This window comes from Trachinotus anak, unplaced genomic scaffold, assembly GCF_046630095.1.
Source record: "Trachinotus anak isolate AG129_WGS33_773 ecotype Australia unplaced genomic scaffold, CSIRO_AGI_Tana_v1 ptg000004l, whole genome shotgun sequence".
NCBI classification, from domain to species: Eukaryota; Metazoa; Chordata; class Actinopteri; order Carangiformes; family Carangidae; genus Trachinotus; species Trachinotus anak.
Window position 1 is genome coordinate 12,905,134 of NW_027273855.1, and position 14,299 is coordinate 12,919,432.

The following is a 14,299-nucleotide window of genomic DNA, read 5'->3' on the forward strand; positions in this document are numbered from 1 at the left end:
AATGAATTGGTTAACCATGAAACACTGAGCAAAGGAGAAAATAATGAATACTTAACACAGAAGAGGGCAGCAGAAAGTCAAGTTAAAGTTTATTAAGGGTTGTTATTCTGTGCATGACTGCCTTGGATTGAACGATATGGGTGCAAACACAAAGAAACACACACACACACACACACACACACACACACACACACACACCAGTAACATGGCTGGATAAAATATCATATGGGACCTGTTCTGTACACAGTATCAATAAAATAGCATTACTGATGGACTGGCGTAGATTCATTTTTTATAAAAGAAAGGATTCACACTCCAGTTTGCAGTATCAGAAAATTAGCAAGCACTCTGGTTTAAATATGTGATCAGAAAATAAAGAAAAAACCAATAAGGAAATCCCAGATTTCACTTTGTCAAAGTTCATTTAGATTGTGTGATCGTACTAATGTGTTTGTTTACATGTACATGTCTTTACAGTATTTCAAGAGGCTATCTTGTGAACTGCTACTGTGATGGTCCCGTGAGTCCTCACCAGGATGTTTCTATGAAACAAACAAAAACAAAATATCATAAGACAGATATTCCCCTGATAAACAATAAATGTACATACAAGCAAGAGAGATGAGTAAAAATTGAAAAGTTTGACCAAAAGGTTCTTTTAGTGATATGACATGTGTTAGCTTTTTACTGATGATCTGCATGACATTATCATTGGTGATTTAGTATCATCATCATCACTACCATCAACATCATCATCATCATGGGTATCAGCAACATCAGTGTTAAAAGCAACAAAAAAGCAGCAGCCACAAAGGTCTAACATTTTAAATCACTTCCTCCTAATAATCAGTCGGGTCGATTTAAGTTGGAGTCCCTTGTAGCAGTGCATCAGACGAGGTTTTACAGAGCCCAGAAGGTGGCAGCATAGCTACACAAATGAAAATAAACTTCTCTGCCAAGATTTTGATTTACGAAACTCCACAAGTGTTTATGAAAAATGGCTAGAGGAAAACCTCTTATATTCACTGTAACTAAGAAAAGGGAGGAAAGGTGTGAGTCAGTCAAGCAAAAAAGACAAACGTTTGTGTCAGTGCTCACCCTGACTCAGACTCCAGGCACACAGTGGGAGAGTCTGTTGGGTCTCTGGTAAGAGCTGCAGCTTGTTTGGCCAGAACTGACACAACACCACCGTGTTCATCAGACAGGGAGCCACGACCTGGTGATTGTGAGATGTAAGGGAATATGAATGAGCAGTACTGGAGAAACATCAAACATAATGAAAAAAACAAACAAACAAAAAAAGCATGTTTTTGATTTTATCATATTAAGTGTTTTGTCATCAAGGAGACAATGAGCCTGAGTCCAGCCCATAACACTGTAATTCCACAACTTTTTTTTTTACAATCTGGTTTTTGTATGGATTAAACAAACAAGATCACATGTGGTAATTAGTTATAGTTTCACATGTGCTGTTAGTCAGATTTTGGTATCTTTGGACAGAACCGTGCTGTCTTACAGCTACGCTAAGCGAACTGGATGCAGGCAGTAGTTTCATATTTCCAGACATGAGAAGACAATAAGAACAGGCCCAATAAAACCAATACATTTTGTTGATATCCAGTCATGCACAGAAAAGGTGGGTATCCAGCTTTTAGTTGGCAGTGTGACAATCACATGGTTGTACCTGACTTTGTTATGTATTGCTAGTGATGCTCACAAATAACCTCACTTTGTTATTTTTTTATCAGCAAGTAAAGCATTTTATTTTGCTTGGCAATGTTATTTCCGCATTTGTAATTCTCAGTGAAAAGCAATTATTAACTTTGCAAATATGATTAACCCTGGACTGCCTATGACCTAGATTGACTGAACAAGATGGGCTGCAATTTTTAAGTTACACAATTTAGAAATGTGTATTTTCCATTTTAAGTATTTCTAAGGGTGCTAACAATAGCTTATTGTAACATTTTTTTTATAGTAACATTTTTTTTTGCCAGCCAGTATAGATAACCAGTGGTGATGAGTAAGTACATTGACTCAAGTACAGTTTTGAAAAAAAAGTGCAGTTTTGAGGTACTGGTAACACTGCGGATTTATATTATTTAAGGTTAAGATAAGACTTGATTGATCTTTGGGTGAAAATTCACCTGCTTGCCGTCCGTATAAAATGTTAAAGTAGTTCAATACTTTAACAGTATAATCCATATCATCCTAAAATGGGACATTTTGCATTAGTGCCTTTACTTTTGCTACTTCAAATATATTGTGGCGCTACTATTTTTCTATTGCAAATATGACCTTTACTTTTAAGTATTTCTTCCACCGGTGTAAAAATGATTTACACTTGAGTTTGAAGTGATTTTACAGGAGCAAACGACAGCGCACTTAAACGCTCCGCTTGATGAATTTTCCTGACGTATGATTTCACTCCTCCTCCAGTCAGAGGTCGGTTTGGTGTGGGTACATTTGAGAAGCGCTTCCCTGTGAAGCTCATATAGACCAAGTATCTAGCTCGGTGTTCTCTTACAGCCCAGGTTGTGTCCTTGTTGATCCGTGCAGAGCACACCGACAATTGCTGGGTTCTTCATGCTGCAAGAAAAGACACACAAAGAGCGAAAAGTCGTCTTTAACGTCCCAGCATTTTACACACGAACTCAAACACAGTCCGGTATTGACTTACGTATCATCCAGATGCTGTTCGAGGGTCGACTCCATGATTAACAGAAGTAAATAACGTAAGAAATTCAAGTTTTATATATGAAGATTTGTTGTTTTGGTTGCCTGCTTCCTCAAAGCTTCCGGGTGGAGTCAGCTGATCGTCACATGTTCTATGGATCCCTGTGAGGACCAAACGGCACGAAGCGGAGCAAACACTTGACAGCGGAGACTGCTGCATCATACTTGTGTATGTGTACGGTGTTGTATTTTACATTAGATTAGAATAGATTCTTTATTGTCATTGTAACAGAACAAAACAGGGAAAAAAAGGATAATAAAATAAACACTGCCAATGTATGCAGTTAAAAAGTGCTCAGTTATTATTGTACTTAATAATAGATTGTTACACATCAAAATTGTGACGTGTTCGAGGGTTTCAGTTCATAATTCATTACGGTAATGGCTTCTGGGTAGAAACTGTTCATAAGTCTTCATAAGTCGTAAGTCGTGCGCGTTTGGACCTGTAGTGTTTTCTTTTAATTTATATATGATGAGTGCTTTAGATAGACACATAGATGTGGATAGATAGATAGGTTTATGTCAAAATTTCTTGAAGCAACATTTACTAATTGGGGAGTGTCTATTTATCCTACTCAGATTTCATATTCTGCTCTCAGCATTTGATATATAAGCTTAATACACAGTAGATGTAATTATTATTCCTGGCTTCTTCTATGTGGTTAGGACACTTAAATCGTTTTCTAAAGTGAATCACTTAAATAATGAAACCCTGTAACTATATTTCATCATTCATGTGCCACTCTCTTTATTCCAGCCACAGTGAGAAATTGATTTTGATATTTACTCTGAATATCACAATGTTGTTGTATAAATATAAAATTATATTACTTGCATACTTTTTTGCCTCCTGAATATATAATCTTTATTGAAAGTCAACTTCTCCTTTGTTCTCAAGGATTGCACAGGCAGTCACAATCAGGTGATTCACAAATTTGAGGTTGCCTAAAACAGCTCCAGTGTCACATGTTCCTCAGTCATATTTGAGTTTTTTCTTTCTTTCTTTCTTTCTTTCTTTTGACACAGATCTGAACTCCACCATGCCAGTCATAAAAGACTGGTGAAAAACATTTTTCAGCATGATAACAATGAAAACCAACGTATGTTCTTTACTGAACATAAAAAATGGTATTAATATTACTAGTGTAAAGCGAGAACCTTGTTTCTTGCGGCTTTTTGTTGATGGATTTTGTTAATGTTTTCCTCAGAAGTTAGCTGCAGGCCACTGCCTTGGCTCACCTCCCTGCATGATTTCTGCTGCCTGTCCAAGACGGTGAGGCTTCAGTGCTCCTGCTGACAAGGCAGAAATGGGTGAATGTAATTATGTGGCCACGGCTTTGGAGGAATCCATCACCCTCACAGCAGCAGGGTAATGTCCTGCTGACTAACCCATGGGGCATGCCCCCCCCCAATTCTTCTATCTTTTCCTCTCCTCTTCTTTCACTCATATTTCTCTTCTCACAGCTTAAATCAGCAGAGCCCAGCCGCTTCTGCTGACAACCTGCTTCCCATTAGTGTCTGAGCATACACGTAGGCATACACAATGCAAGTTTATGCATGCAGAATAATTCTCGAGGTCCACATACACATGATATCTTCTTCCCTTCTCCCACACACACACACTCAAACTCACACAAAATTTAATCTTGTGTAAAGGGTGGTTGGCATAAACACAAGATCCCATTATTAGTTATGGCCACTTTACAACCACAGTAAATCTGCAGATGAGCTAGACCCAAAATAGAGATCTAACTCTGAGTCAGTGTATCATCACTCTGCCATATGCCGTATAAGGGCTGGTATAATTCAGGGATACCAAGACTCATTATTAATATTGTGATACCACTTTAGTTACATTATAGCTTAATAAGCAAAGTCAATGAGGGGTAATAAGAGGCAGTCTCTTCAAATCCTTATTGCAGTATTAAACTTTCAGCAGCATGGTTCATTTGTTTTCAAATGAAACAAATGCAAATAGTGAATTAATGAAGAATAGTAAAAGAAGCATCACTTTAACCTGGAAACAAAGCAAAGCAAGTCATTCTTTCACTCAGAAAGACCACATCTGACAGGTTCTGAGCAGAAATAATACATTTTACTGTTGACATTGATGTTTAAGATACACACTATAGGGATGATACACTTTACAAGCAGATTAGGGCCTTATTTTTGTCACTGTGGATAAAAAGGTGATGTACAGCTAAGGTTAATGACACCTATCACAGTACATGGCATCCTGGCACACATATCCTAAAATAAAATTAAGAATATCATTTCCCAGCCTGCAAATGCTCTACATGAAGCCCAGTCCATGAGTCAGCCTGTGGTAATTTCAGTAAACTTGTTATATGGCTTTGATGTTGATTTGTTTTGTCCGGCCTGCCTCAGACTGATAAATAACTCAGGATATCATAGCACCTGTGCCCTTTTTCTTATAAAAAGGTGTCAGATTCATTTTAGTTCATATGAATGCCATCAATGTGGAGTAGTTTTCCATATTTTTTTTGTGTTAGTTTGAACCACTTGAGTCATGGAAACTCTGTCAGCTTCTGCCTTGAGCAGATGTTCGGTCAAAGCCTACACTACGTTACAGGCAAAAGTCTACAAGTAGAGAGGGCTGCAGTGACCCTCCATCAGCCATCGTCCAGATGAGTAAGATGACGAAGCGTCTGAGGAGACAGCCGGAGAGGGCGTGGGGAGATCTCATACATGGGGAGGGTAGGAGAGAGTGTTGGGTGGGGGTCGGAGGTGGATAAAGAGATGGAGAGAGTGTGCCCCCCACCCCCCCACCCCCCCCCCTGCGAGGAGTTCTGAGAGCCTTCATGACTGACTGGAGAGTCAGGGATCCAGTGTGAGGTGTCGAAGAGCCCGGTAACAGCTGTTGTCCTGTGTTGAGGGTGTTGAGAGAGTCCAGTTCTCCTGTCGCTGTCATGGGCTTCCCGGCGGTGCTGCTGTCCTTCCTCCTCGTGTCTCTGAGCTGGTCCAGAGGAGCCGTCATCACAGGGGTGAGTGAGAGGCTTCTGGCTCTGCTACACACTGTTAGGTCTGTTATTTTATCAGGTTTTAGATTCATGTGATCAGCTTTTAGAGGGCTGTCTAATTCCTCTAAATGATTAATGACTCTACTTACTCTTGTCTATCTAATTAGATTTTGAATTGTTATTATTGTTTCTTGCTGCAATTGTCTGCAATTACTCACTTATCTATGGCTACAACTAACGAATGTTTTTTTTATCATCTGATAATCTGTTCTTTTTTTTCAATCAATCAAATAATCAGGTTTTTCTGTAACATGTAAAATAGTGCTCAACAGACGTTTCCTGATCCTCATATGACGTTTTCTAATTGCTCTTTTTGTCTGATCAATCAAAGAATAAATTTACAACAATATAAAACAGAGAAAACAGCAGATCTTCATCTGCTGACGTGCTTTAGAATATTTGCTTGATAAATAAAATTGTTGGCAATTGACAGATCAATTACTTGACTAATTGTTTCAGTCTCTACAAAGGGAAGTGTGCTGCGCTTGCACTCAAAACTCCTATGTGCAGTCTCTTTCAATACAAGCTGATTTTTGGTTTGATTTTTTTATATTCAAATTACAAATATGCAAAGGCTACATTTTAATGCAAACAGAACAGCTCACTTTGGTGGATAATTTTGCAAAATTCAATTACACATGACTGATGAGCGACCACATCCTCCTCCACTTCAAGTCCACTGGAAAAATGAAAGGAAATTATCTCAGTCCTCTGATTGATACTCATTTGTAAATGGATTAGGGAGATGACAGGCAATGGATAAAATGGCTTTCACTGTACAGACATGAGAGGGCATCTCTATTACGATAAATAAAAATGAAATATTCAAACATAAAAGGGTATCTCTATTAGCATAAATAAAAATAAAACTGATTCACTGGCATCAAAAGAAGTCCCCTCCTCTCCGTCTGCCTCTTTTATTCTTTTCTGTCTGTACCTGTACCACCTCATCTCTCTATGTCTTTCCTGCAGGCCTGTGAGAGAGATGTGCAGTGCGGGTTTGGTCTTTGCTGTGCCGTCAGTCTGTGGCTGAGAGGTCTGAGGATGTGTGTCCCAAGAGGTGTGGAAGGGGATGAATGCCATCCCTTCAGCCACAAGGTGGGGAGAAATGTTAATCTGCATCTGTCCAACCTGCATGCTCTCTGCTACACACACACACACACACACACACACACACTCGAAGTTCAGATTATATCAACCTCTGGCAGGTTGGCTGAAGCTTTAGAAAAGCTGCTGATAACTGCAGAGGCTATTGATCTTCTCCGCGGTGAAGCAGGCAATCAGAGCCATACATCGCTTCTATCAAGTGGAGGTGGCAACAGTTAGTTCTGTTAACACCAAATCTGTCTCTCTATTCAGACTCTTAAAGGGCAGCTGTTTCAGATCTGCCATCCCACTCTTCAGTTGACAAAGGATTTACACTGTCAGATTATTTTCCCTCCCTTTTTTCCACTTTCAGGTGCCCTATCCAGGGAAAAGGCAGCATCACACCTGCCCCTGTCTCCCTCACTTGGCGTGCACCAGATACGCCGATAGCAAGTATAGATGTACTGATGACTTCAAAAACATGGACTTTTAACGGACAAACATTCAGATGAAGAACAGCACGGCAGAATCGGTATTTCAGAGAGAAGACTTGAACAAGCTGTGGATCAGAAATGCATATTTCATCTTTACTGGCTGTATTCTTCATTTGTGTACTCTATGCACCACAACACATAGTTTGTATTCTATTAATGCACACAACAAGGACTTGAGAGGAGATGTCAGGGCAGTGTGAATCAACAAAAACCACAGCAGATTTACTTAATGAAAACAAGTTTCTCCTGGAAGCTATTTGTAAAGCTTCAAAACATTTGCTGTTTTATTTTCATGCTCATTTTATGTTAATTTATCAAGAGATATGTATAGATATAATTGTCAATAAAAGTATTATAACAACATTGTGTGTCATGTGATACGTGACCTGTGGGGTTTTTTTCTGTGCTCAGTTTATGTTGCTTGATTAAACATAATATGTGTTATGAGATCGAGGTATCAAGTGGTTTTAATCAGTCTGATTATGATGAAGGTCATAAGCCTAATCACAGTCTCTGTACCTCTACCTTAACAAGCAAACTTGTGACCTTGGCATCTGACTTGTGCCAAACATTTGATGTGCACAGATGTCAGTGAAAGGGTAAATACACCAGAACATTTCCAACTGATAAAAAAATAAAAATAAAATGCAGACATTCCCAAGATTTTTCCACCGTCATAACGATCTTGACATGCTCTGTATATTAGAAAAAGTTAATAACACGGTAATGGCACATCAAGTTTTTGTGCACAACATTGTTTGAAAGAAAGTTGAATGAACTTTTGTGACCTCGCTGCACAGATATTTTCTGCTACCATTTCAGACGATGCAATTTTATCATTTTACTCTTTTTTTTTGTGACAAGACTACCTTTTGTCCTGTATCGTCATACAAGACACATAATCCTTAAAGTTATTATTATTATCATTACTATTATTATTGTTGTTGTTGTTATTGTTGTTATTAACAGAGACATTATGAGCTGTGACATCCATGAGACTATACTTGCTCAGAGAGATGTGGAATGTAAATGAGTACAGTTACTCAAGTGGCCCATACTGTACTTTAGTATTTCCTGTCAGTGCTACTTTATACTTCCACTCTGCTACAAATCAGAGGGTAATATTGTACTTGTTCCTTCATTACACAGCTATAGTTATGGATATTTTGCAGATGAAGTATAAAACCTATGATGAGCTTATAAAATGCATTTGTTATTGATTAATTTGCCCGTATATAGTTTCATGATGATATACAATACACTGACAGGAGCCATTTGCTATTATTATTTTAAAGCAAAACATCCGAATACTTCTTCCACTAATGTGCTTTGATAAAGGTTACCTTAAGTATTTCATAGAAGAAATTCACTGCCAAAAACATATTTTGTGAAACCTAATGCCACCCAAGGTTATGGAAGCAGTATAAAATGACCCCCCCCAAAAAAACAAAATACAATATATGCTCTGGAATTTGAGTAAGCACCTTAAAATTCATCGTGTTACATTGTGTTATTCTTTGTTCACACCACAAGCCATTCCCCCATGTCTTTGTGTATCATTGTTATCAGATAACCCTCAGTTCACACCTTTGGTAACCTGTGGAAAGTTTCCATATCAATTTCAAACAGGAGCTCTGGACATGAGGTCACCTGATCTACATATCAGCACATTAAACATGCACTGTTAAACACTTATCTCACATGTACAGCATAATTAAATTATGTTGGACAAAACAAACCTCTGCGAAATTGCCTATAATAAATTAATTTTGCCCAACTGTTTAATAGGCTATTTAATGGGGTATATAATATATATAATATAATACGTATAGAAAAATTACAACATTTGTATATATATTTGTATTATACAACCCCAAATCAGAAAAAGTCGGGAGGTACGGAAAATGTAAATAAATAAAAAACCTGCAGTGTTTCATTTACTTTGACTTTTCTTTCATTGCAGACAGTATGAACCCAGGATATTTCATGTTTTGTCTGGTCAACTTTATTCATTTGTTAATATACATCCATCCCTGCATTTCAGGCCTGCAATACATTCCAAAAAAGTTGAGATGGTAAACCATTTACCACTCTGTAATGTTGCCATTCCTTCTCACAACACTTAATAGACATTTAGGCACTGAGGATACCAAGCGATGAAGTGTTTCAGGTGTTATTTGGTCCCATTCTTCCTGCAAACACATCTTAAGGTGTGCGACAGTATGAGGATGCATTTTTCGTTTCAGAATTCTCCACACATTCTCTACTGGGGACAGGTCAGGACTGCAGGCAGGCCAGTCCAGTACCCGTACCCTCTTCTTCCACAGACATGCCTTTGTAATGTGTGCAGTATGTGTTTTGCATTGTCTTGTTGAAAAATGCATGGACGTCTTTAGAAAAGATGTCATCTTGAAGGCAGCATATGTTCAGTTTAGGCTTGTGCCCTTGCCCTTTACGCACTGCAATTCCTCCAGATTCCTTGAATCGTTTAATGATATTATGCACCGTAGAGGAAACAATATGCAAATCTCTTCCAGCCTTTCTTTGAGGAACATTGTTTTTAAACATTTCAATAATTTTCTCAGGCATTTGTTGACAAACTGAAGACCTCTGCCCATCTTCGCTGCTCAAAGACTCAGCTTTTCTGGATACTACTTTAGTACCGAATCATGATTACAATCACCGGTTGACATTACCTGTTGAAATCACATAATTATTTTGTTTTTGTTTTTGTTTTGTTTTTTTACCTCATTATTTGCCCTAAATTGCCCCCATCCCAACTGTTTTTTGGAATGTGTTGCAGGCCTGAAACTCAGGGATGGATGTATATTAATAAATGAAATGAAGCTGACCAGACAAAACATAAAATATCCTGGGTTCATACAGTCTGTATAGAAATAAAAGTCAAAGTAAATGTAAGAAACACTGCATTTTTTTAAATTTGCATTTTCCATACTGTCCCAACTTTTTCTGATTTGGGGTTGTATAAACAACATGTAAACTCATAAAAGTTCCACTTTATAAAGGCAACTTGGTTTTACAGTAAATTCTCTCTGCAAAATATTTTCCTATTTTCTCAGTGTTCATTCAGTTTATTGGTATATTTGCCTCTAGATAAGAGGTAATTTATAACCATATCACATGTTTCTTATCTACAGCTGATGCATGATATCAAGTTATGTGGAAGGGCACTTTGGAGCCACAACGTCAATATGTTGTATATAAAGGGCAGAACTCTGTGACTGAACTTCACTCGTCTGAGTCCATCAACAAAGTGACCGACGCGATGAAGTGGCTCGTTGTCCTGTCAGCCCTCGTGGCTTTCTCTGAGTGCCTCCATAAGTAAGTCTGACGTGGCTGGTTGAAAAGCAACCTGCGCCGTCATTTCTTTGACATTTTACACCTGAATAGGCTGAACTGTTGAAAGACAATCTCTTCATCTGGTATTCCTGAGGGAAAATCTAAAGGCCATCGTACTCCATCTTGCTTTGAGCCATCAAACCATTCAAACCTGCACTAAGATGAAAGCAGACCTTATTTTCTGAAATATCCAGCTGTAAAAAAAAAGCTGGACATTTTGCTGATTCTTTGTTCAATGTTTTGTGTGTAGGATGCCCCTGATCAAGGGGAAGACTGCCAGGCAAGCACTGCAGGAGAAAGGATTATGGGATGAGTACAGGAAGGAGCACCCATACAACCCAATGGCCAAGTTCATCCAGACTGGTGCTGAGCCCATGACCAACGATGCTGATGTAGGTCCAGAGCAGGAGATTTAGATTTGGTTCAATATGAATTTATGAAAAATCTACTTCCTGTGCTTCTGTCACAGTGGCTGAAACATTTGAATTAAGTTGATGTTAATCTCTATCTCAGCTGCATGTGCTCTCACGTCCCTCTAGCTGTCCTACTATGGTGTGATCTCCATTGGCACCCCCCCCCAGTCCTTCAGCGTCATCTTTGACACTGGCTCTTCCAACCTGTGGGTCCCCTCAGTCTACTGCAACAGCCAGGCCTGCCGTGAGTACCACTGAGATTACTACTGCAGCCCAGGCTGTTGTTCAGTCAGCTGTGGAAATTTTTGGGATAAAAAAAAAAAAATTGGCTGATAATGCTTCCAGCAGATGGACGGTGTTTTAGATAGTTGTGGAGAGCTATATTTTTTAAGCACAATACTTAAGTGCAGTTTTGTGGCACTTTTCTGCAGTTTTTTCACAGTATGCTACTTTATTCTTCCTTTTACTTCACTACATTTATTTGACAGCTCTCATTTCAAGTTACTTTATGACTAAATATTTTACATACAAAACTGCTAAATTATTACACGAGATCAATGGTCAGTTTAAAGACAATGCATAGACTGCGATAGATTAAAAGAATTAACTGTATATGAACTAATATAGTAAAAACTCCACTTTAACTAGCTGCACTGCAATGCTTCATACACAATAATGCATCAATAATAACAACCCATAAATATGATTATATAATGCTCACAGGACCCATTCTGCATACATAATACTTAAACTAAAGGGCATTTTGCTGCTGATAGTCATTTATTTGCAACAAAATATTTTTACTTTGGTATTCAAGTAATAGATTCAAATACTTCAACAAATAGTTTTATGGTCTATAACAGTTTATTACATTTAATCTCACCCCATCATTAGAAAGAGTTTGAGTCGCTTGACATTGTCATAAAATGCACATTTGAAAGAGAAGTTGTTCTTCTGCAGAGAACCACAAGAAATTCAACCCTCAGCAGTCCTCCACCTTCCAGTGGGGCAGCCAGCCTCTGTCTATCCAGTACGGCACTGGAAGCATGACTGGATATCTGGGCAGTGACACTGTTGAGGTAAACAAAGCCCCTGGAACGAAATGCACAGTGTATTTAGACTTCAAACAGGCATTCAGTATCTCCGCGGTCTGTTCAGCTTGTGACTGACAGCTGTCTTGTGTGTCCAGGTGGGCGGCATCTCTGTGGCCAACCAGGTGTTTGGAATTAGCCAGACAGAGGCTCCCTTCATGGCCCACATGCAGGCTGATGGCATCCTGGGACTGGCTTTCCAGAGCATTGCTTCTGACAATGTCGTGCCTGTCTTTGACAGCATGGTCAACCAGAGACTTGTGTCTGAGCCCCTCTTCTCTGTCTACCTGAGCGGGTACTGAGAAAGGGTGGAAATCTGTTGGTTGGGGGTGTTTGATTCATTTTACATATAATTCATGTATAAAATTTGTTTGTTTTGTTTTTGCTCTTTTAGCAACAGTCAGCAGGGCAGTGAGGTGGTCTTTGGTGGTGTTGACAGCAGCCACTACACTGGAGGAATCACCTGGATCCCTCTGACCTCTGCCACCTACTGGCAGATCAAAATGGACAGGTACACAGACACGCACCCAAAATCTGTGACTCAGAGCAATACCGTAGATTACCTTATCACATGCAGAATATTGGCAGGGAACATAAGTGGCACAAAGCCTTCTGGCTTGGCTGTAATCCACCTTCTGCTGTTCCTTCTCCCAGTGTTACCATCAATGGACAGACTGTGGCCTGCTCTGGTGGCTGCCAGGCCATCATTGACACTGGCACCTCCCTGATCGTTGGCCCAACCAGTGACATCAACAACATGAATGCCTGGGTTGGAGCCTCAACCAACCAGTACGGAGAGGTGAGTCACACCATCATACCATACCATTTGGCATAGATTTTCCCCTTTTTCTGAACTCTGAGTAAACAGACCTTTAATGCTCTGACGTCAAAACTCTCAAGTAAAAATAATGAAGTAGGACTTGGTTACTTGCTTCAGCTGCAGCAATAAATAGAAGTTCAGCTGCTTCGTGGTCTTCAACTCTGTGCTTAATGTTCTTCTCACAGGCTACAGTGAACTGCCAGAACATCCAGAACATGCCTGATGTCACCTTCACTCTCAACGGACACGCCTTCACCGTCCCCGCATCTGCCTACATCTCCCAGGTCAGTTAGATACCAGCTGCCGCACACTGCAACATGAAAGTTTTCAGCACTATAATGAAGAGGGAATTTAATCTTTTTTTTTCTCATCTACTACACAGAGCTACTACGGTTGCAGCACTGGCTTTGGCCAGGGTGGCTCTGACCAGCTCTGGATCCTTGGAGATGTCTTCATCAGGGAGTACTATGCCATCTTTAATGCCCAGGCTCAGACCATCGGTCTGGCCAAGTCTGTGTAATCAAATAATACACCTGATGAATAACTTATAGGTGTGTATTCCCCTGTAGGGGCTTGTCTGATTGAAGACTGAACAAAAAAAATGTTGCTAACTGGACATTGTGGAAAACACAGGTGAGAACATGCTGTAGTTATCTTTGCATTAAAGAGATTGTAGCAACTAAAACATTCTGTGTATTTGTGTGTGTGTGTGTCAGTCTGACTGTGGTGGCTATGACCAGGATCATATATCAGTACAGAAAAACATCTATTACAACATTTAGTCACAGTAGTTTTGTGGTACAGTTTTGCACTGAAAGGTCACAGGAATAGGAATCAGCCCAGTCTATTCATTCAATCTCTCTTCAGGGAAACCTGATCTTTTATGATGATGCTCAAAGGACTGCCACCAGCTTTTCTGTGCAAAGGAAGAACAAGCCGAGAGTAGATATTGAGCGGCTCTCAGAACAGCAGAGGGTCTGTTGAGTCTCTAATCTAAAAGAAGCTGATGGGGTCAAACACTGATTTAAAAAAAGATAACACGATGACATGATCTGACAACGCTTTGAAGAGGACCACAGTGTTGGAAAGTCTCAAACTCAGACAAAACCACAAGGAAACCAGTACAACCTCTCATCAGATTATGTGCATTATTGTCAGAGCTATCATGTCTTTAATGCCTTTATCATTTCATTTTTATGTCACCAATTTCACAAAAAGCTCATGTTATATACATTTAAAGGGGTAGTTCAGTGATTAA

At 39.3% G+C, this 14,299-nt stretch overlaps 3 protein-coding genes across 3 annotated transcripts; 2 read left to right on the forward strand and 1 right to left on the reverse strand.

Moving 5' to 3' along the window:
- Nucleotides 1–77: 77 nt before the first annotated feature.
- lamtor5 (late endosomal/lysosomal adaptor, MAPK and MTOR activator 5) lies at nt 78–2,838 on the reverse strand. The gene is made up of 4 exons (XM_071476051.1): nt 2,681–2,838; nt 2,528–2,589; nt 1,099–1,216; nt 78–542 (listed from the first exon to the last, which is right to left on the reverse strand). Exons 1-4 carry the CDS (start codon nt 2,713–2,715, stop codon nt 482–484), a joined length of 276 nt encoding a protein of 91 aa, XP_071332152.1. The 5' UTR covers nt 2,716–2,838; the 3' UTR covers nt 78–481.
- Nucleotides 2,839–2,865: 27 nt separating this feature from the next.
- Nucleotides 2,866–7,713, forward strand: prok1 (prokineticin 1). The gene is made up of 3 exons (XM_071476050.1): nt 2,866–5,741; nt 6,750–6,875; nt 7,237–7,713. The coding sequence occupies exons 1-3, from the start codon at nt 5,667–5,669 to the stop codon at nt 7,354–7,356; spliced, it is 321 nt and encodes a 106-aa protein (XP_071332151.1). The 5' UTR covers nt 2,866–5,666; the 3' UTR covers nt 7,357–7,713.
- Nucleotides 7,714–10,545: 2,832 nt separating this feature from the next.
- Nucleotides 10,546–13,726, forward strand: LOC139620469 (pepsin A-like). Its single transcript, XM_071476054.1, has 9 exons — nt 10,546–10,699; nt 10,968–11,109; nt 11,257–11,374; nt 12,091–12,209; nt 12,320–12,516; nt 12,616–12,732; nt 12,876–13,020; nt 13,227–13,325; nt 13,424–13,726. The coding sequence occupies exons 1-9, from the start codon at nt 10,644–10,646 to the stop codon at nt 13,559–13,561; spliced, it is 1,131 nt and encodes a 376-aa protein (XP_071332155.1). The 5' UTR covers nt 10,546–10,643; the 3' UTR covers nt 13,562–13,726.
- Nucleotides 13,727–14,299: the final 573 nt, after the last annotated feature.